Genomic DNA, 22,611 nt, shown 5'->3' on the forward strand with positions numbered 1-22,611 from the left:
GGACCTCAGAGGGCCACTAGGCCAATAAGGAAGCGATCAAGATCCAAGATCCTGAGCCATCAGAGAAATTCAAATCCAAAGTCCTCTCAGATATCATCTTCCACTTATGGTGGAGAGGTTTTGGAGTAAGGGGAGCACTGCTCCAGGGCTGGTGGGAGCACAAACAAACTTGTACTGCCACTGTGGAAGTCTGGATAAGCATTTCTCAGAAAAAGTGGAAGTGGATCCACCTCAAGGCATAGCAGGAACACTCTCAGGCATATACCCACAGGATGCACAGACATGCCAGAGGGCAAGGGCATTTGCCAAAGCCAGAAGCCGAAAACGACCTAGTTGCCCCTCGGGTGAAGAACGGATTGGGAAAATGTGGTACATGTAAACGATGGAGTAAGCCTCAGTGGGAAACTTTAAGTGCAACGGAAGGGGAATGGGGACTATGGGGCCTTGGGTGGCCCTGAGGATGCTGCCCAATCCGCCACTGCCTACCAGAATAGGAAGGACTAACATGGCCTTCTTCTAACAGAAACAGCACGGGATCCACATACTGATTGTACAATTTTTATTCACAAAGTCTATTGCCTTTGATGAACAGAGATGCAAGCACCCACACAGATAGAAAGAGGGCTTCCATCCTCTGGGTCTCCAGGTGGAGACCATTGAGAAGTCACCCATGTATACTGAGAGCTGAACTCATGAACTGTTCCTCTGAAGGAGCAACAATTGTTTGGCCCACTGACTCAACCCTCTAGTCCCATCACCTGAATTTAAATGAGAACAAAAACAAACCAACCAACAAACAAAATGTCTTCTTGCTCGTCCAGGTCTGTTGTAAGCAAGCATTCACGTGTGCTTCCTCCTTTTCTCTAAATCCTTGATCATATGTTCTCTCCAGTGTAGGCCTCACAGGTGTATTCCCAGGACACAGATTGGCATGGGTGTGGGTTCAGGAACTCAACAAAAGCCCAGTATCCAAATGATGGAGAAAAAGAAAGGCGGTACAGCCAGTGTGTAGAATATGCCAGAATACTGTGCTTCCCCCTTACCCAACCTGCTATTCGAATCACGGAGGGCCAGTATTGACGGCCTGAGCCCCCAAGCTGTTTTTCCCGAGATCCTCAGTAAATGCTCCAGATGTCCCAGGGTCAACCCGGTTGCCCTTGGTACCGATGCTGGCTGCTGCTTCTGGAATGCACCTGTGGGTCACTGCTGAGAGGATCCTAAGTTTGCTTGAGGCGTTTCGGAGGGGGTTCCAGTGAAGAACAGTGAGCAGAAGCCAGGGAGCTGTATGCTTCAGCCACCAAGTGGGGAAATGAGCCCACCAATGTCTTCCAGCTTGACGTCTCAGAGACCTCGGAAGCATGCGCTGTAATGAAATCCAGTGCCTGGGTTTTCAGCTGCCCTGCAGTGTGCAGGTCAGCCAGGACGAGAGTGTGGGCAGCATTCTCCACACAGAGGTCCCTGCACAAGGCATCCTCGCACATGACCTTCAAACGCGCCAGGCCGTACTTGTCAGCAGCTGGCAGCACAGCATCTGCCATGCTGTGGAGGGCTGGTGCCTTCCCGGTGTAAATGAAGCCCATCATTGCCTCGAAGACTTGGGGCTCCAGATCATGGATCTCAAGGCGGTTTGTTCTACTCTCCTCCGAGTCACGTTGAAGCATGGCTCTGAAAACCGCAGAGCGAGCTGCTAAGATGGCCTTGTGAGCCCGGAACTCCTGGCCAGCTACCACCAGGCAGCAGTCTGTGAAGAGGGACTTCTCCCACAGCTCTCCTAGCTCTTCTGCCAAGGTGCACCTCGGCATCTGGACCTCTGGCTTCGTGCCCTCGCCAGGGATGTCGAAGGAGTCTTGGACCACAGTCACCTGGCATCAGAGGCTCAGCTCATTGTCTTCAAGGAGCCAAGGCTCCCAGGACAGGAGGAAATCTCGAAGGATGAACTTTTTGAATCCCCAGTGTTGATTTTGCAGGAACCTCAAGAATCTTGGGCTCTTCATGCCTTGGGTTTGCTCTCCTGCAGAATTGATGATCCAGAAGTGGAATTTTGCCCATACGGGGCTCTTTGGGCAGCTGAGCAATGCTAGGTAAACCGACAAGTATCCCTCGCTTTCTTCATCGACCCCGTTCAGGTGTAATTTCAGACACCATCGCTCTTTGTCACTGGCCGCCGGTGAGAAGGTTGGGCTTTTAACGGCTTCGATGTTTTCCCGCAAGAAAGAATGGAAGTTGCTTATGGTCCAACTGTAGCAGAATTCCTGGAAGCTGATTTCTGTGTAGCCCCAGCTCTGGCACTGGGCTGCCATGTCCCCGGACCTCTCTGCTTGTGGTCCTTTGAAGGTTAACCTGCATCAAAAATGAAAAGGAAGGACATTTGTCTTCCAGCTGGGGGATCACAATTACAGATATCAATAACAACACACACACACACACACACACAAGCACACACAAACACACAGACAGACACACGAAATAAATAAATAAATAAATAAATAAATAAATAAATAAATAAAATACAGGAGCGAGACACTGATATTGGGGTATGAACTTCAAGCTGAAAACAGGAGAGACAAAGCCACCAAGCCGCTATCTCTTGCATACCCCAGTGCCCATGAGCTCTCCCCAAGCATCAGAAGGCTTCCTCTCCTCAGCTCCTGGAGATAATCCTGAGACTGAGACGGAGACTCTTACTGACTACACAAGACCTGGCTCCTATCTTTTCTACATCTCTAGTTCTAAGATCAAGCCCAAGATCTCGCTTACCCTTTTAGACTCCTTCCTTCTCGGGTGTAGCCCTGCTTGTACTTGAATATAGAGAGAACCATGTGTGTTTGTCACCCCAGTGCACAGATGAAAAGTTGTCTGCTTGGCTTCCATGTATCACTAGTACTGCTGATTTGCCATTTGGATGGCTCTAGGATATCTTAAACTATTTACAAGGCTTTAATAAATCTGAAACTATGTATCACCACAGATAGATTTCAGACTTCTATTTTCTGCTTTCCTCTTTCTCCCCACCACTATGGGGCTAGAGACTCTGCCGTCTCCGAAATTTTCTCTCCGGATGCCAATATTTTTTTCTAGAGAAGACATTTTAAGATACTTGGGAGGGTTACATCCCTCCATTTTCTTGTCTAGCTTGAATCTTAGGTCATACACTCAGCTGTTGAATGGTTTCCAGCATGTTATAAATCAAATTTGTTGTACGGAGCTTCTCTATAGCAGAAATATATATATATATGTATGTATGTATGTATGTATGTATGTATATGTATATATCCAACCTCTCCTGTATGAAGGAAAGGGATTTATGAGAAGGACTCTGGGATACAAGTCTAAAATGCAATACTTACTCAGAAAGGTGGCATAGACCTACCTTGTCTGCTGGTCTTCAGTATTAGCAGGAATTCAGACAATTAGGAGCTAATGCCAGTGAAGGAACAGACTTACTTCAAGGCGAAGTCCAGTGGGCAAAGAGGAAGACTTTTCTCATGTGTTCGTGCCTTTATTGGCTCCTGCCAGAGGGTGTGGCCTCACTAGAGATCAAGGAGAGGACTGAAGGTGTGTTGGTCTTCTGGCCTCAAGGTCAGGGTTAGGGTGGGTCCATCCCTCTGTCTCCAATGTTCCTCCTGCAAGTTGAGCTAAGTAGTTCAAGTGGAGCGGAATATTTCCCACTGCAGTGCTCTGAATGTCAAGATGTTTTTTTACAACACAAGAAGTCAGGTCAGGAACCAGGATTGTCTTGTGCTTATTGTGCTAAGAGAAGAAGAGATTATCCGAAATTCTTATCGTTCCGGTCACGCTGACAGAGTAGATTCCCAGTTTCTCAATTACTGGCCAATTACTTGGCTTTTTCTCGTTTTCCTCTAATTTATTGCTCTTGTTTCATCTTTAAAATTGTTACAGCGAGATGATTTTACATCCCAATCCCAGTTCCCTTTCAATCTGGCGGGAATGCCCACATTCTGCCAACCCCACTCCCAATTCACTCATCAGGATGACAAACTCCCCATGTGGGGAATCAGCATAGTAAGTGACATCACTTGAGACCAGATAAAGAGCTTCCCTACTGTACCTAGGCTTAGCAAGGGATCTCTCCACAGGAGATACCCTCTGTTTCTGCTGGTTGTGGTCCCCAAAACTGCCCAAGCCACCCGACTGTCACCCACAGTCCCTGAGGCCGAGTTCAGTCTCATGAAGCTCTCCAGCTGTCAGCCTTTAGGCACTGAGCTCCCACTCGAATCTTGCTTGGGTCTGCTGTTTCTGTGGGTTTCCCCACCAAGGTCTTTACCTCCTTGCTCACTTTCTCACTCCTCCTCCTTCTGTAAGACTGGGTGACTGCAGGAGATTGGCCAGTGCTTAGCTGTGCGTCCATCTCTTCATCAGATTCCATCAGGTACTGGATGAAGATTCGACATTGACAATGAAGCTGATGGCATCAAGCTGATGACAAGGCAAGGGTAGTTAACACACCCCCTCTCCCCTGAGGCTTAGGTTCTGAGCAGGGCTCTCCATGTTGGATTCACTGGAACTTTCCTAGAGCCTGGGCTCGGTTTTCCCTGAAACAACTCCCTCTATCAAGGTATCCCTTCCCTTGCTCAGTTTCCTTTCCCCCAAGTTAACCTTCCCAGAACCCTCCTGGTCTACACTCAGTTTCCCCTTTCCCCTGTGCCCTCCCATAACACCCAGGAGCCTAATTCACTCAGGAGATCTTGTCCATTTCCACATTCTGGACAGGGCCTGTCCAAGTAGCGCTGTCTTAATGCCCTCCTACTTTCCTGGGGTCTCTTGACTTTGTGGAGGACAAGCTGCTTGCTTGACCTTGGCTTTATGTGGAATGTCCTCTTGTGAGTGAATTCACGAGATACAGAGCTAAGCAGAGAATTCCAAGACAAGGACCTCAGAGGGCCACTAGGCCAATAAGGAAGCGATCAAGATCCAAGATCCTGAGCCATCAGAGAAATTCAAATCCAAAGTCCTCTCAGATATCATCTTCCACTTATGGTGGAGAGGTTTTGGAGTAAGGGGAGCACTGCTCCAGGGCTGGTGGGAGCACAAACAAACTTGTACTGCCACTGTGGAAGTCTGGATAAGCATTTCTCAGAAAAAGTGGAAGTGGATCCACCTCAAGGCATAGCAGGAACACTCTCGGGCATATACCCACAGGATGCACAGACATGCCAGAGGGCAAGGGCATTTGCCAAAGCCAGAAGCCGAAAACGACCTAGTTGCCCCTCGGGTGAAGAACGGATTGGGAAAATGTGGTACATGTAAACGATGGAGTAAGCCTCAGTGGGAAACTTTAAGTGCAACGGAAGGGGAATGGGGACTATGGGGCCTTGGGTGGCCCTGAGGATGCTGCCCAAACCGCCACTGCCTACCAGAGTAGGATGGACTAACATGGCCTTCTTCTAACAGAAACAGCACGGGATCCACATACTGATTGTACAATTTTTATTCACAAAGTCTATTGCCTTTGGTGAACAGAGATGCAAGCACCCACACAGATAGAAAGAGGGCTTCCATCCTCTGGGTCTCCAGGTGGAGACCATTGAGAAGTCACCCATGTATACTGAGAGCTGAACTCATGAACTGTTCCTCTGAAGGAGCAACAATTGTTTGGCCCACTGACTCAACACTCTAGTCCCATCACCTGAATTTAAATGAGAACAAAAACAAACCAACCAACAAACAAAATGTCTTCTTGCTCGTCCAGGTCTGTTGTAAGCAAACATTCACGTGTGCTTCCTCCTTTTCTCTAAATCCTTGATCATATGTTCTGTCCAGTGTAGGCCTCACAGGTGTATTCCCAGGATACACATTGGCATGGGTGTGGGTTCAGGAACTCAACAAAAGCCCAGTATCCAAATGATGGAGAAAAAGAAAGGCGGTACAGCCAGTGTGTAGAATATGCCAGAATACTGTGCTTCCCCCTTACCCAACCTGCTATTCGAATCACGGAGGGCCGGTATTGACGGCCTGAGCCCCCAAGCTGTTTTTCCCGAGATCCTCAGTAAATGCTCCAGATGTCCCAGGTTCAACCCGGTTGCCCTTGGTACCGATGCTGGCTGCTGCTTCTGGAATGCACCTGTGGGTCACTGCTGAGAGGATCCTAAGTTTGCTTGAGGCGTTTCAGAGGGGGTTCCAGTGAAGAACAGTGAGCAGAAGCCAGGGAGCTGTATGCTTCAGCCACCAAGTGGGGAAATGAGCCCACCAATGTCTTCCAGCTTGACGTCTCAGAGACCTCGGAAGCATGCGCTGTAATGAAATCCAGTGCCTGGGTTTTCAGCTGCCCTGCAGTGTGCAGGTCAGCCAGGACGAGAGTGTGGGCAGCATTCTCCACACAGAGGTCCCTGCACAAGGCATCCTCGCACATGACCTTCAAACGCGCCAGGCCGTACTTGTCAGCAGCTGGCAGCACAGCATCTGCCATGCTGTGGAGGGCTGGTGCCTTCCCGGTGTAAATGAAGCCCATCATTGCCTCGAAGACTTGGGGCTCCAGATCATGGATCTCAAGGCGGTTTGTTCTACTCTCCTCCGAGTCACGTTGAAGCATGGCACTGAAAACCGCAGAGCGAGCTGCTAAGATGGCTTGTGAGCCCGGAACTCCTGGCCAGCTACCACCAGGCAGCAGTCTGTGAAGAGGGACTTCTCCCTCAGCTCTCCTAGCTCATCTGCCAACGTGCACCTCGGCATCTGGACCTCTGGCTTCGTGCCCTCGCCAGGGATGTCGAAGGAGTCTTGGACCACAGTCACCTGGCATCGGAGGCTCAGCTCATTGTCTTCAAGGAGCCAAGGCTCCCAGGACAGGAGGAAATCTCGAAGGATGAACTTTTTGAATCCCCAGTGTTGATTTTGCAGGAACCTCAAGAATCTTGGGCTCTTCATGCCTTGGGTTTGCTCTCCTTCGGAATTGATGATCCAGAAGTAGAATTTTGCCCATACGGGGCTCTTTGGGCAGCTGAGCAATGCTAGGTAAACCGACAAGTATCTCTCGCTTTCTTCATCGACCCCGTTCAGGTGTAATTTCAGACACCATCGCTCTTTGTCACTGGCCGCCGGTGAGAAGGTTGGGCTTTTAACGGCTTCGATGCTTTCCCGGAGGAAAGAAGGGAAGTTGCTTATGGTCCAACTGTAGCAGAATTCCTGGAAGCTGATTTCTGTGTAGCCCCAGCTCTGGCACTGGGCTGCCATGTCCCCGGACCTCTCTGCTTGTGGTCCTTTGAAGGTTAACCTGCATCCAAAATGAAAAAGAAGGACATTTGTCTTCCAGCTGGGGGATCACAATTACAGATATCAATAACAACAACAACACACACACACAAACACACAGACACACGAAATAAATAAATAAATAAATAAATATATAAATAAATATATAAATAAAATACAGGAGCTAGACACTGATATTGGGGTATGAACTTCAAGCTGAAAACAGGAGAGACAAAGCCACCAAGCCGCTATCTCTTGCATACCCCAGTGCCCATGAGCTCTCCCCAAGCATCAGAAGGCTTCCTCTCCTCAGCTCCTGGAGATAATCCTGAGACTGAGACTGAGACTCTTACTGACTACACAAGACCTGGCTCCTATCTTTTCTACAACTCTAGTTCTAAGATCAAGCCCAAGATCTCGCTTACCCTTTTAGACTCCTTCCTTCTCGGGTGTAGCCCTGCTTGTACTTGAATATAGAGAGAACCATGTGTGTTTGTCTCCCCAGTTTACAGATGAAAAGTTGTCTGCTTGGCTTCCATGTATCACTAGTACTGCTGATTTGCCATTTGGATGGCTCTAGGATATCTTAAACTATTTACAAGGCTTTAATAAATCTGAAACTATGTATCACCACAGATAGATTTCAGACTTCTATTTTCTGCTTTCCTCTTTCTCCCCACCACTATGGGGCTAGAGACTCTGCCATCTCCGAAATTTTCTCTCCGGATGCCAATATTTTTTTCTAGAGAAGACATTTTAAGATACTTGGGAGGGTTACATCCCTCCATTTTCTTGTCTAGCTTGAATCTTAGGTCATACACTCAGCTGTTGAATGGTTTCCAGCATGTTATAAATCAAATTTGTTGTACGGAGCTTCTCTATAGCAGAAATATATATATATGTATGTATTATGTATGTATGTATGTATGTATGTATATATCCAACCTCTCCTGTATGAAGGAAAGGGATTTATGAGAAGGACTCTGGGATACAAGTCTAAAATGCAATACTTACTCAGAAAGGTGGCATAGACCTACCTTGTCTGCTGGTCTTCAGTATTAGCAGGAATTCAGAAAATTAGTAGCTAATGCCAGTGAAGGAACAGACTTGATTCAAGGCGAAGTCCAGTGGGCAAAGAGGAAGACCTTTCTCATGTGTATGTGCCTTTATTGGCTCCTGCCAGAGGGTGTGGCCTCACTAGATTTCAAGGAGAGGACTGAAGGTGTGTTGGTCTTCTGGCCTCAAGGTCAGGGTTAGGGTGGGTCCATCCCTCTGTCTCCAATGTTCCTGCTGCAAGTTGAGCTACCTAGTTCAAGTGGAGCGGAATATTTCCCACTGCAGTGCTCTGAATGTCAAGATGTTTTTTTACAACACAAGAAGTCAGGTCAGGAACCAGGATTGTCTTGTGCTTATTGTGCTAAGAGAAGAAGAGATTATCCGAAATTCTTATCGTTCCGGTCACGCTGACAGAGTAGATTCCCAGTTTCTCAATTACTGGCCAATTACTTGGCTTTTTCTCGTTTTCCTCTAATTTATTGAACTCGTTTTATCTTTAAAATTGTTACACCGACATGATTTTACATCCCAATCCCAGTTCCCTTTCAATCTGGCGGGAATGCCCACATTCTGCCAATCCCACTCCCAATTCACTCATCAGGATGACAAACTCCCATGTGGGGAATCAGCATTGTAAGTGACATCACTTGAGACCAGATAATGAGCTTCCCTACTGTACCTAGGCTTAGCAAGGGATCTCTCCACAGGAGATGGACTCTGTTTCTGCTGGTTGTGGTCCCCAAAACTGCCCAAGCCACCCGACTGTCACCCACAGTCCCTGAGGCCGAGTTCAGTCTCATGAAGCTCTCCAGCTGTCAGCCTTTAGGCACTGAGCTCCCACTCGAATCTTGCTTGGGTCTGCTGTTTCTGTGGGTTTCCCCACCAAGGTCTTTACCTCCTTGCTCACTTTCTCACTCCTCCTCCTCCTGTAAGACTGGGTGACTGCAGGAGATTGGCCAGTGCTTAGCTGTGCGTCCATCTCTTCATCAGATTCCATCAGGTACTGGATGAAGATTCGACATTGACAATGAAGCTGATGGCATCAAGCTGATGACAAGGCAAGGGTAGTTAACACACCCCCTCTCCCCTGAGGCTTAGGTTCTGAGCAGGGCTCTCCATGTTGGATTCACTGGAACTTTCCTAGAGCCTGGGCTCGGTTTTCCCTGAAACAACTCCCTCTATCAAGGTATCCCTTCCCTTGCTCAGTTTCCTTTCCCCCAAGTTAACCTTCCCAGAACCCTCCTGGTCTACACTCAGTTTCCCCTTTCCCCTGTGCCCTCCCATAACACCCAGGAGCCTAATTCACTCAGGAGATCTTGTCCATTTCCACATTCTGGACAGGGCCTGTCCAAGTAGCGCTGTCTTAATGCCCTCCTACTTTACTGGGGTCTCTTGACTTTGTGGAGGACAAGCTGCTTGCTTGACCTTGGCTTTATGTGGAATGTCCTCTTGTGAGTGAATTCACGAGATACAGAGCTAAGCAGAGAATTCCAAGACAAGGACCTCAGAGGGCCACTAGGCCAATAAGGAAGCGATCAAGATCCAAGATCCTGAGCCATCAGAGAAATTCAAATCCAAAGTCCTCTCAGATATCATCTTCCACTTATGGTGGAGAGGTTTTGGAGTAAGGGGAGCACTGCTCCAGGGCTGGTGGGAGCACAAACAAACTTGTACTGCCACTGTGGAAGTCTGGATAAGCATTTCTCAGAAAAAGTGGAAGTGGATCCACCTCAAGGCATAGCAGGAACACTCTCGGGCATATACCCACAGGATGCACAGACATGCCAGAGGGCAAGGGCATTTGCCAAAGCCAGAAGCCGAAAACGACCTAGTTGCCCCTCGGGTGAAGAACGGATTGGGAAAATGTGGTACATGTAAACGATGGAGTAAGCCTCAGTGGGAAACTTTAAGTGCAACGGAAGGGGAATGGGGACTATGGGGCCTTGGGTGGCCCTGAGGATGCTGCCCAAACCGCCACTGCCTACCAGAGTAGGATGGACTAACATGGCCTTCTTCTAACAGAAACAGCACGGGATCCACATACTGATTGTACAATTTTTATTCACAAAGTCTATTGCCTTTGGTGAACAGAGATGCAAGCACCCACACAGATAGAAAGAGGGCTTCCATCCTCTGGGTCTCCAGGTGGAGAACATTGAGAAGTCACCCATGTATACTGAGAGCTGAACTCATGAACTGTTCCTCTGAAGGAGCAACAATTGTTTGGCCCACTGACTCAACACTCTAGTCCCATCACCTGAATTTAAATGAGAACAAAAACAAACCAACCAACAAACAAAATGTCTTCTTGCTCGTCCAGGTCTGTTGTAAGCAAACATTCACGTGTGCTTCCTCCTTTTCTCTAAATCCTTGATCATATGTTCTGTCCAGTGTAGGCCTCACAGGTGTATTCCCAGGACACACATTGGCATGGGTGTGGGTTCAGGAACTCAACAAAAGCCCAGTATCCAAATGATGGAGAAAAAGAAAGGCGGTACAGCCAGTGTGTAGAATATGCCAGAATACTGTGCTTCCCCCTTACCCAACCTGCTATTCGAATCACGGAGGGCCGGTATTGACGGCCTGAGCCCCCAAGCTGTCTTTCCCGAGATCCTCAGTAAATGCTCCAGATGTCCCAGGGTCAACCCGGTTGCCCTTGGTACCGACGCTGGCTGCTGCTTCTGGAATGCACCTGTGGGTCACTGCTGAGAGGATCCTAAGTTTGCTTGAGGCGTTTCGGAGGGGGTTCCAGTGAAGAACAGTGAGCAGAAGCCAGGGAGCTGTATGCTTCAGCCACCAAGTGGGGAAATGAGCCCACCAATGTCTTCCAGCTTGACGTCTCAGAGACCTCGGAAGCATGCGCTGTAATGAAATCCAGTGCCTGGGTTTTCAGCTGCCCTGCAGTGTGCAGGTCAGCCAGGACGAGAGTGTGGGCAGCATTCTCCACACAGAGGTCCCTGCACAAGGCATCCTCGCACATGACCTTCAAACGCGCCAGGCCGTACTTGTCAGCAGCTGGCAGCACAGCATCTGCCATGCTGTGGAGGGCTGGTGCCTTCCCGGTGTAAATGAAGCCCATCATTGCCTCGAAGACTTGGGGCCCCAGATCATGGATCTCAAGGCGGTTTGTTCTACTCTCCTCCGAGTCACATTGAAGCATGGCTCTGAAAACTGCAGAGCGAGCTGCTAAGATGGCCTTGTGAGCCCGGAACTCCTGGCCAGCTACCACCAGGCAGCAGTCTGTGAAGAGGGACTTCTCCCACAGCTCTCCTAGCTCTTCTGCCAAGGTGCACCTCGGCATCTGGACCTCTGGCTTCGTGCCCTCGCCAGGGATGTCGAAGGAGTCTTGGACCACAGTCACCTGGCATCGGAGGCTCAGCTCATTGTCTTCAAGGAGCCAAGGCTCCCAGGACAGGAGGAAATCTCGAAGGATGAACTTTTTGAATCCCCAGTGTTGATTTTGCAGGAACCTCAAGAATTTTGGGCTCTTCATGCCTTGGCTTTGCTCTCCTTCGGAATTGATGATCCAGAAGTGGAATTTTGCCCATATGGGGCTCTTTGGGCAGCTGAGCAATGCTAGGTAAACCGACAAGTATCCCTCGCTTTCTTCATCGACCCCGTTCAGGTGTAATTTCAGACACCATCGCTCTTTGTCACTGGCCGCAGGTGAGAAGGTTGGGCTTTTTACGGCTTCGATGCTTTCCCGGAGGAAAGAAGGGAAGTTGCTTATGGTCCAACTGTAGCAGAATTCCTGGAAGCTGATTTCTGTGTAGCCCCAGCTCTGGCACTGGGCTGCCATGTCCCCGGACCTCTCTGCTTGTGGTCCTTTGAAGGTTAACCTGCATCAAAAATGAAAAAGAAGGACATTTGTCTTCCAGCTGGGGCATCACAATTACAGATATCAATAACAACAACACACACACACACAAGCACACACAAACACACAGACAGACACACGAAATAAGTAAATAAATAAATAAATAAATAAGTAAATAAATAAATAAAATGCAGGAGCTAGACACTGATATTGGGGTATGAACTTCAAGCTGAAAACAGGAGAGACAAAGCCACCAAGCCGCTATCTCTTGCATACCCCAGTGCCCATGAGCTCTCCCCAAGCATCAGAAGGCTTCCTCTCCTCAGCTCCTGGAGATAATCCTGAGACTGAGACAGAGACTCTTACTGACTACACAAGACCTGGCTCCTATCTTTTCTACATCTCTAGTTCTAAGATCAAGCCCAAGATATTAATTACCCTTTTAGACTCCTTCGGTCTAACCATGTGTGTTTGTCTCCCCAGTGCTCAGAAGAAAAGTTGTCTGCTTGGCTTCCATGTATCACTAGTACTGCTGATTTGCCATTTGGATGGCTCTAGGATATCTTAAACTATTTACAAGGCTTTAATAAATCTGAAACTATGTATCACCACAGATAGATTTCAGACTTCTATTTTCTGCTTTCCTCTTTCTCCCCACCACTATGGGGCTAGAGACTCTGCCGTCTCCGAAATTTTCTCTCCGGATGCCAATATTTTTTTCTAGAGAAGACATTTTAAGATACTTGGGAGGGTTACATCCCTCCATTTTCTTGTCTAGCTTGAATCTTAAGTCATACACTCAGCTGTTGAATGGTTTCCAGCATTTTATAAATCAAATTTGTTGTATGGAGCTTCACTAGAGAAGAAATATATATATATATATATATATATATATATATATATATATATATATATCTCCAACCTCTGCCTGTATGAAGGAAAGGGATTCATGAGAAGGCTCTGGGATACAAGTCTAAAATACAGTACTTACTTAGTAAGGTGGGATAGACCTACCTTGTCTGCTGGTCTTCAGTATTAGCAGGAATTCAGAAAATAAGTAGCTAATGCCAGTGAAGGAACAGACTTGCTTCAAGGCAAGGCCTGTGGGCAAAGAGGAAGACCTTTCTCTGTGTATGTGCATTTATTGGCTCATCCTTGAGGGTGTGGCCTCACTAAAGATCAAGGAGAGGACTAAGGTGTGTTGGTCTTCTGGCCTCAAGGTCAGGGTTAGGGTGGGTCCATCCCTCTGTCTCAAATGTTCCTGCTGCAAGTTGAGCTACCTAATTCAACTGGAGCAGAATATTTCCCACTGCAGTGCTCTGAATGTCAAGATGTTAGTTTACAACACAAGAAGTCAGGTCAGGAACCAGGATTGTCTTGTGCTTATTGTGCTAAGAGAAGAAAAGAGGATCCTAAATTCTTCTCGCTCCAGTCATGCTGACAGAGTAGATTCCCTGTTTCTCAATTACTGGCCAATTACTTGGCTTTTTCTCGTTTTCCTCTAATTTATTGCTCTTGTTTTATCTTTAAAATTTTTACACCGACATGATTTTACATCCCAATCCCAGTTCCCTTTCAATCTGGCGGGAATGCCCACATTCTGCCAACCCCACTCCCAATTCACTCCTCAGGATGACAAACTCCCACATGGGGAATCAGCATAGTAAGTGACATCACTTGAGACCAGATAATGAGCTTCCCTACTGTACCTAGGCTTAGCAAGGGATCTCTCCACAGGAGATGGACTCTGTTTCTGCTGGTTGTGGTCCCCACAACTGCCCAAGCCACCCGAATGTCAGCCACAGTCCCTGAGGCCGAGTTCAGTCTCATGAATCTCTCCAGCTGTCAGCCTTTAGGCACTGAGCTCCTACTCGAATCTTGCTTGGGTCTGCTGTTTCTGTGGGTTTCCCCACCAAGGTCTTTACCTCCTTGCTCACTTTCTCACTCCTCCTCCTTCTGTAAGACTGGGTGACTGCAGGAGATTGGCCAGTGCTCAGCTGTGCATCTATCTCTACATCAGATTCCATCAAGTACTGGATGAAGATTCGACAGTGACAATGAACCAGAAAGCACATGAGGAAGCGCCACACTTTGTTTCGTGTAGGGGTTTCCTTTCCAGGCTGGTCCCACTGCCAAAACACCCCTAAATACCACAAAGTGACACTCTGTTAGATATAAAGCTGTAGGCCAGTTAATGTTGGTTATCAGCTAGATCTGTCTTAAATAATAACATATTTATATCAATCTTTGTATTTCCATGTAGTCTCATTTTACTGGAAAGGGAGGCTCGTGTTTTCTCTCTATCCTCTACTTTGGATCTCCTCCCCTTTGCTACCTCTTTCCTCCTTGTCTCCTAGTCCCACCTATCTGTCTTTCCTATTGTCCAACAGTGCTCTATTCATTTAAATGTAGGAGAAACATATTTGCAGAATGACATCTCCCATTATCTCCTCTTTTCTGTCTAAAATAAAAAGAAGGGTTTTAACCTTAGCATAGCAAAGTACATCATACAACATTTGTCACATAAGAATCACAGTTAACAATATTTTGTACATTAACATTTAGCAAGATTTATATATTTTATCATCTATCCTATCTTTGTTAATCTACAGTCCTATATGTAAATTAACTCTTTTCTCAAATGAAGGAATCTATAACCATAAATATCTCTCTCCAAGTCCATCAAAGATCACAGAACGATAATGCATAAACTCTAGAAATGACAGAGTCAACTTGCTTCCTGGTTAGTCACCTGAATTTCTTCTGTAATGTTCTATCTTCAGCCTATCGGCCACAGTGTGTCTGGCAGACTCCTCAGCAAAGCAGAAAACTTTATACAGTCCACCTGTATTGGCAGTTTGTCTGTCATTTTTCTCTTTGTTCTGCAATGTGTCTGGCAGAATCTTCCATGAAGCAGGAACCCTGAGGCACTGTCCACCTTCTATCAACAGTCACTTTCCTGTGGGTCCTGCATGTCTGTTTATACAGGATAAATATGAACAGTTCAGACAGGAGCAGTATTTTGCCCAAATGGCAAAACTTGCCATTTGGGAGTAAACACCATAATGATTTACTTTGATGTCCATCTGTAGGTCTTTGAAAGTTTTGAAGAATTCCTATTTATCTTAGATACATCTCTGTATATCTAGAAATCCTAACTCACATAAGTTTTGACAATTATAGTTTACTGAAAGACTTTCAGTTGCAGAGCAATGATGTAGGAAATGGACAAAAGAGTAGTTCTTGCAAACAGAATATAGAAAATCACAAGGAAAGGATGTTGCCATGGGTGGAAAGATCAGGATGTATGAAAACCCAATGCACTAAGAGCCCAAGATTCTTTAGATTCATTCAAAATCAAAGCAGAGAACTAAAAAAAAAATAAAAATAAAAATAAAAATATCATTCTTTGTTATTTCCACTTGTTCCAGGAGCCTCGGCTTCTCCCAAAAAATGAGCACACTCTCCTCTGTAATGTGGCCTTGATCAAACATTCCTTCACTCTCACTGAATAGAGAACGATGACAGAGATCCAGGTTCCAATATGCATGATGGCAGATGAGCTAGGAGAGATGTGGGACAATTCCCTCTTCACTGACATCTGCCTAATGGTAGCTGGCCAGGAATTCCATGATGACAACACCATTATAGCAACTCTGAGGAGAGCAGAACAAATTGTGTTGAGATCAATGATCAGGAATTGCAAGGTTTCAAGGAAATGATGGGATTCATTTACACCAGAAAGGCACCAAACCTCCACAGCATGGCAGACACTGTGCTGGCAGCTGCTGACAAGTATGGCCTGGAGCCTTTAAAGATCATGTGTGTGGATAGCCTGTGCAGGGACCTCTCCATGGAGAATTCTGCCAACACTCTCATCCTGGCTAACATGCTCAATGCATGGCAGCTGAAAACCCAGGCATTGGATTTCGTTACACCTCATGTTTCAGAGGTCTCTGAAACTTCATGTTGGAAGACAATGGTGGGCTCAGATTTCCATTTGGTGGCTAAAGCATACAGATCCCTGGCTTCTACTCACTGCTCTTTACTGGAGCCCTATTCCAAATGCCTGAGGCAATTTTCGGACTCTCTCAGCTCTGACCTACAGGTATATTCAAGAAGCATCAGCTACAATTGTTACCAAGGACACCTTGATAGAATGGGGGGCTTATTTAGCATTTACAGAGAATCTAGAAAGATACCCTGGGGACTCAGGACTTTAATACCACTGTAAATGAGTTGAATGACATTTAGGGATAGGGGGAGTACTATATTTTTATCATAAAATACTCAGTTGGTGTACTCTTTTGCTTTCTGTCCAATTATTTAAATAGTGGGATTTTGCTTAGTTCTTGACCCCATGCTGCTCATCACAACAGGGTTCTTGGGGGAACCAATGTGGACTAAACTAAGGAGAACATATGATCAAGGATTTAGAGAAAAGGAGGACACAAACATAAATTTGCTTACAAGAGACTCACACAAGAATGAACACATTTTGATTCCTCCAAACTCAGTGTGTTGGAATTGGAGGGCTGACTCATTTTTCCGAAGCAATTGTTATTACTGTAGAGAACCAGTTTAAGAGTTCAGATCCCAGTGTATGTGGGTGACTTATCTATTATCACTAACTGGAGATCCAGAGGATCAAAACCTCTTATTATCTTTGTGGGTACATTCATCTCTGTTAAGCAAAGATAATATGAAGTGAAGAAAAAATTTACAGTCAATTTGGTGATTCTGTGGTGTTTCTGTTTGAATAAAAACATTGTAGTCCATTAACCTCTGCTCAGATGTGGTTGTTTGGGCAGCTCAGTCCTCAGGCCTACCACAGTCCCAAAAGCCCTCACCCCTCTTTCTTTGCACTTATGCTTGCAGAGCAGATGACATAACTGTCATGCTTTCGTGGAAAATGAGATGAGGATTCCAAAAGGGAAAAAGACAGCTGCATCTGGCAGAGTCTTTTGATAGTCTTGTCTTTGCAAAAGACTTTGTTGGTTATGAAAAAGGAGAATGATGTAGATTAACTGAGAATCCTTACTTTTTCCACCTGTACTATTGGTCTGTCTTTACATATTGGGAAAATAATTCTTCCTACCACACAATGGTCAAAATTGTATTATTTCTCTGGAGATAGATTCAATGGTTGTGTCTTTGCTCTTATCACTTGTCCTCCTCTGTTGATTTTTGTTTGTCCTTGACAACTCTTTCCTAATTAGACTGGAGTCATATAGGTACAGGTTAATCCCAACCAAGCTCCCCATTGCATGAGGTTTCAAAGATTGAATATAACATATCCATGTATATGTTGTAGCCAGGATTTGGCTACCCCACTTTGCAGAAAGAAATTGTTTTCCTTTTGCTATATTGGTAAGTTGCTTTATGGGAGATCAAGATTATTTATTTCTAAAATGTTCAGTTAAACCAAAATCAGAGATTTGTGTAAATTGTTTTCTTTTAAAAAGCAAAAAGAAATTATATCATTATACCCTTGTGACAGACAATTCACTTCCTACAATCTACAACTCCAGAGAACCTATTATACATGGAGGTCTTTAAGAGAGACATAAATGTATCATCCATGAAGGACAAAGGAACAAATTCTTCTGAGTCATTTGGGAGCTTTGGGAAAAGGTGATAGAGGTAGGAGAAAGTACTGGAGGTGGGGAGGGGAAAAAGAAATTGAGGGTTCAGAGAAGATGAGGTGGAGAGGAACAGTGTAAGAGACCCAGGAAAGGGGTACTTAATAGAGATACCCTTTATGAACATAAATAGAAGTATGGCACTTAGCAAATGTTCAGGAATCCACAAGGAAAAACAAAACTAAGAAACTACATAACAGTAGAGAGCCTACCTTAAAAGCCCTTCCTGTAATGATATTGATGCCTACCTTAAATGCCATCCTAGAGCCTTCTTCCAGTAGCTGATGAAAGTAGAAGCAGAGAAGTACTGAAGTGAACTGTGGAATCCAGTTGTAGGGAGGGAGGAATGATGAGCAAAGGGATCAAGGCCATTCTGGGGAAACACACAGAAACAGTTGATTTTAGCAAGTCAGAGCTCATGAATCCCAGTCTGACAGATGGGGCACCTGCATAAGATTAAACCAGGACCTCTGAACATGGGTGCCATTTGGAGGGCTGTAGCACTCTATGTAACCTCTTGCAGTGTCACCAGTATTTCCCTCCAGTGCATGAATGGACTTTGAGAGCCTACTCCCTATGTAGGGCTACTCTCTCAACCTATATTCTCAGAAGAAGAGCCTGCTCCAAATGTTGTGACAAATTTTGATGACCTTCCATGGAAGATCTCAGCCTCATTGAGAAGTAGATGGAGGGGTAGGCTCAGCAAAGGTGGGGGCAGTGGGAGGACAGAAGGGAGGAAAAGGAAAATGGAATTGCTATGTAAAATAATATTTTTTTAAATTAAATAAAAGTTTAATTTTAAAAAGAAGAACTTTCTGAGACATCCCTTTAGGGGGACTGAGCAAGAACAGGAGAAACTTGCTGGGATGTTTTCTTATGTGGACCTTGCAAAGCTGTAGCAGAGAAAAGAAGAACTTTTCAACAGAGCAGGGTGGGAGGTTGTTTTTAGAAGACTGTACCTGAAGAAGTGATGAGCCAAGGAAAAAAATCAGTTGGCTCTACTGGGATGCTCCGTTGAAGGGACAGAGCAGAACTCAGCTTCAACGGCTCTCAGGGAGAGGTCCAGGATTGCTATATCCTTCAGGGAGATCATACCCTACCTCACCCCATATTCAGGTGGTCTGAAAATTCAGAACACATTACTTTTCAGGGCTGAGCTGACCTGGGTTGCCTGGATTCCCTAAAATTAGGTCACTTTTCCTATCATGGCTGAGCAGAGCTCTTCTTGGTAGCCTGAATTCCCCATAAGTCAGGACACTTTTACAGCTCCAGAGCTGAAATGCTCACATTTTGATGCCAATACCTGGTACTCACATTGGCTTACAAGTAGAACCTTCAGAAATGTAGGGTAGCGAACAGAGATTAATGCTGAGACATAGATTTGAACCAATAGAAACTCTGTCTTACTAGGCTGACAATTGTACTGGATGTTCAGAAACCCAGTATAACATGGAACATTTCTGGGGTGAGCAGTTAATCACAGATACCATATGCTGGGTTCACATTATTCTCTTAATAAGAAGTGTTATCCAGAAGCCAAAGTATGATGCCAAACAATAAAGGTAGAACATTTACACTTTCCTCATCACTATGGACATGGTGTTTTGTTTTATTTTTTGGTGGCTGGTGCTATAAGAGTTTTGGATATTTTTGGACTGAGTGGTACTTCCACCATGGAATCTGGTGACATTTCACAATATTCTGGACATGGACGTGCCAGGGCCAACTTCTCCTATATTTCCAAACAGAATGTTTCAATCTTATTACTCATGCAGAGCTGAAACAACAAGCATAGGTGTCATATTCCTCCATAGCATTAGGAAGAAACCAATCAGAGGGACTCTTTGGGATCCAGAATGCATGTTGTGTTATTTCTAGACTTCATTGACAACACATTCTTTCTTCTGACTTCCTCCAAGAATCTTACTTCTTGAATCTCAGTGGAAACTGCAAAACTATTGTAGGGTACCTTGAAAATTTCAGGTGTTGAAGGTACTTTAAAGGTCAAAAGAAACTATACAGACGTGAAGCAAATCCTAATAGATCACACATGTATACACAGAATAATATAACCAACAAAACTTTCAATTATTAACATATTCCAAAATAAAACATAGTTTAAGCAATATCCATTGTCAAATCCAGGCCTAAAGAAAGTGTTTGATGGAAAACTCCAAACTAAGGAGATTCACTACACCCATAAATAATACAAGGAATAAATAATCTCAATGTAATTAAGGCAAAACTAGGGAAACACGCACTAATACCACTAATATCAAACCATTAACAACACAACATAAGAATCAATCATCATTGTTCATTGATATACCTCATTAACTGTGGTCTTGGTTACCTAGTGAAAGATTAAGAGTGGATGTGAAGAGTTTCCATTATTTGCTGCAACCAGGAACCCACATGATCAAAATTAGTAAGGATTAGCTCACAATAAACGATTTGAAATTTATATTCCAAACATAAAAAATGTATACTCACATATATATCAAAAATATTTTCACCCTAAAGCTATTCCGAAGGAAAAGCTATTCAAACCTATTCAAAGGAACAGGGCACCTAGACTCAGAAAATCAGAAACAATAGTTCTCACTTACCAAAAAGAAATAAAGAGCAGATAAATATTTTAAGCAGTTATACACCCTAGAAAAAAAAAAGCATAATCACTGAAGTCTCCCTATCAAAAAGTAACCCAAATGTCAGACAGTTTTGGACAGCAATCTAGCTGCCATTTAAAGAGGAGTTAATGTCCATACTCTTCAAAATATTCCAGAAATGTACAGTAATGCATTATTTTTGATTTAATAAAACTTGCCTGAGAATTCAGATGGCAATGTCAGCCACAAGCCACAGAAGCTAAACACATAATTTTAATTCCTGCAGCCAGAAGGTAGGAAGTGGGGATATACACCTTTAATCCTAGGACTCAGGATCTTATTTATTTATTTGCATGTGAATAAATGTTGTTTTACATGTCAATCCCAGTTCCCCCATCCTCCCATCCTCCCCTACCACCCACACAAACCCCAGCCCATCCCCTTTCTGCTCCCCAGGGAGGGTAATCTTCCATGGGGAGTCCACAGTGTCTGTCAGATCATTTGGGGCAGGGAACCCTACAAGGTCACATCTAACAATATGAGCAACAGTGGAGAGGCTACCTTAAATGTCATTTCCTGATAATGAGTTTGATAATTAAGTTATATGCCATCCTAGAGCCATCATCTAGTGGCTGATGGGAGGAAAAGTAGATACCCACAGCTACACAATGAGCCAAACTCCTGAAATCCAGTTGCAAGGAGGTGGGAGTGATAAGCAAAGGGGTCAAGAACAGACTACAGAAAACAAAGTGACAGCTGACCTGAACAAGGGGGAGCTTATGGATCCCTACACTGATAGCTGGGGTACTCTCTCATTGCTTTTAATCATAGGACAATGTGGAACCAAAGTAATCTTAAAGTACTTCCTGACCAACAGCCATAAACTTTCTTTCCTCTATTGTGGAGGGGCAATCCAAATTCCTGTTGGTTACCTTGAACTTTCTCTCCTCATTGCACTGTTATTTCCTTCTCAAACTGTTGTATTAAGGACATAAGCTCAAAGTGGTCTGGGAGAACTCTCAGATTCCACTTCAATGGAATATTTGTTGTGGCTTCAGTCAGGAGTACTGACCTCACACCAGCAGTCACCCTGGAACCAAAATGTCTTTGCTTGAAGAACTTAAGTTAATGGGAACAGGAAACCAATTTTTCCCACAGGAAGTCACTAGGCATGACAGAGGGAGGCACAATTCCCTTTTCTACCACTTGGTGCCTGAACCTATGCATCTGTGCTATAGATAAAGCAGGCTCCTGGAGAACACTGCCACAGTCGTCCTGGCTGATGACATGTCATTGGCTTTTTAACCGTGTCCTCGAAAGTCCAGCCTATCTTTCGGTCATGACAGCTGCTTCAGAATGTTAGTGAATATGGTAAGAGCAGTGAACTACAAGATGTGTGAGGCAGTTGCAGCTCTCTGTGAATTTATTGCCATGGACAGAAGGTATACTGTGTGGAATACCATGATGGTTGACAAGGCATTCTGTTAGTCCTTTTATAATATATTTGATAAATCACTGCATGCAAGAAAGGCAAATCCATAACTAGAAAATATATAATTGGGTAAGAACAAAGCATTGTCCCTTATGCAGTTGAAGTGGTTTAATATAGTATTCCTATCACCAAGTTGTTGGCTGATCAGCCAGGGGGATGGTGAAATACAGGTTTCTTTATTGGTCACTGTTGTAAGATCTGGCATTCAATAGCACCTAAAATCAGGGGAGTCTCGAGTAGATGTCCATGTTATTGTTCCCATTGATAACCCGCATCTCAGCTACCATGGCTACATTGAGCTTAGACCCATCACGCAATAATAAGCATGAATTGGGAAAAGAGCTGATTGTCCACAGAATGTATAATCCTATCTACTTGATACTGACCTCCTCTGCTGGAATTACCTTTTCATGGGCATTTACATGGAAAACAGGGATCTTCATATTTTTGTTCCTTTGTATATCTGTCCAAATATTTCATCAAACGTTTTCCCAGTTATTCTTTATTTTTTTTTCCATGTTTCTTTTTATTTATCTTTCTCTTATAGTCTTCCCTCCTTCCACTCTACCTAGATGTACTTACTTCTTTTTCCTTTCAAAAAGGAGCAGGCCCTTTGGGCAAATTAAATAAATATAGCATAATGAGATGCAATAAGAATTAGCACAATCCCTCCAGAAGGGAATGTGCTATCAAGGCAGGAGCCAACCCAGTAGGAAGATAAAGTTCACAAGATCAGACATATAAATCAGAGTCTCATCACACTCCCACTATTAGCGGTCTCTCTCTCTC

The 22,611-nt window shown here is 44.8% G+C and overlaps 3 protein-coding genes across 3 annotated transcripts in view; all 3 read right to left on the reverse strand.

Annotated features, from left to right (window-relative positions):
* Positions 1-1,217: 1,217 nt before the first annotated feature.
* LOC127214459 (speckle-type POZ protein-like) lies at positions 1,218-2,819 on the reverse strand. The gene is given in 2 exon segments (XM_051174851.1): positions 1,218-2,340; positions 2,758-2,819. Coding segments are annotated over 2 exon segments (1,185 nt in total).
* Positions 2,820-6,106: 3,287 nt separating this feature from the next.
* Positions 6,107-7,693, reverse strand: LOC127214460 (speckle-type POZ protein-like). The gene is given in 3 exon segments (XM_051174852.1): positions 6,107-6,585; positions 6,588-7,228; positions 7,632-7,693. Coding segments are annotated over 3 exon segments (1,182 nt in total).
* Positions 7,694-10,978: 3,285 nt separating this feature from the next.
* The window catches only part of LOC127214461 (speckle-type POZ protein-like), an 83,018-nt gene continuing 71,385 nt past the window's right edge, over positions 10,979-22,611 (reverse strand). Inside the window, exons 3-4 of the mRNA XM_051174853.1 lie at positions 13,940-14,222; positions 10,979-12,101 (exon numbers count right to left, since the gene is read on the reverse strand). Coding sequence (XP_051030810.1) covers positions 10,979-12,101; positions 13,940-14,222 — 1,406 coding nt within the window. The remainder of the gene's footprint in view (positions 12,102-13,939; positions 14,223-22,611) is intronic.

This window comes from Phodopus roborovskii, unplaced genomic scaffold (assembly GCF_943737965.1).
Source record: "Phodopus roborovskii unplaced genomic scaffold, PHOROB, whole genome shotgun sequence".
Classification (NCBI taxonomy): Eukaryota; Metazoa; Chordata; class Mammalia; order Rodentia; family Cricetidae; genus Phodopus; species Phodopus roborovskii.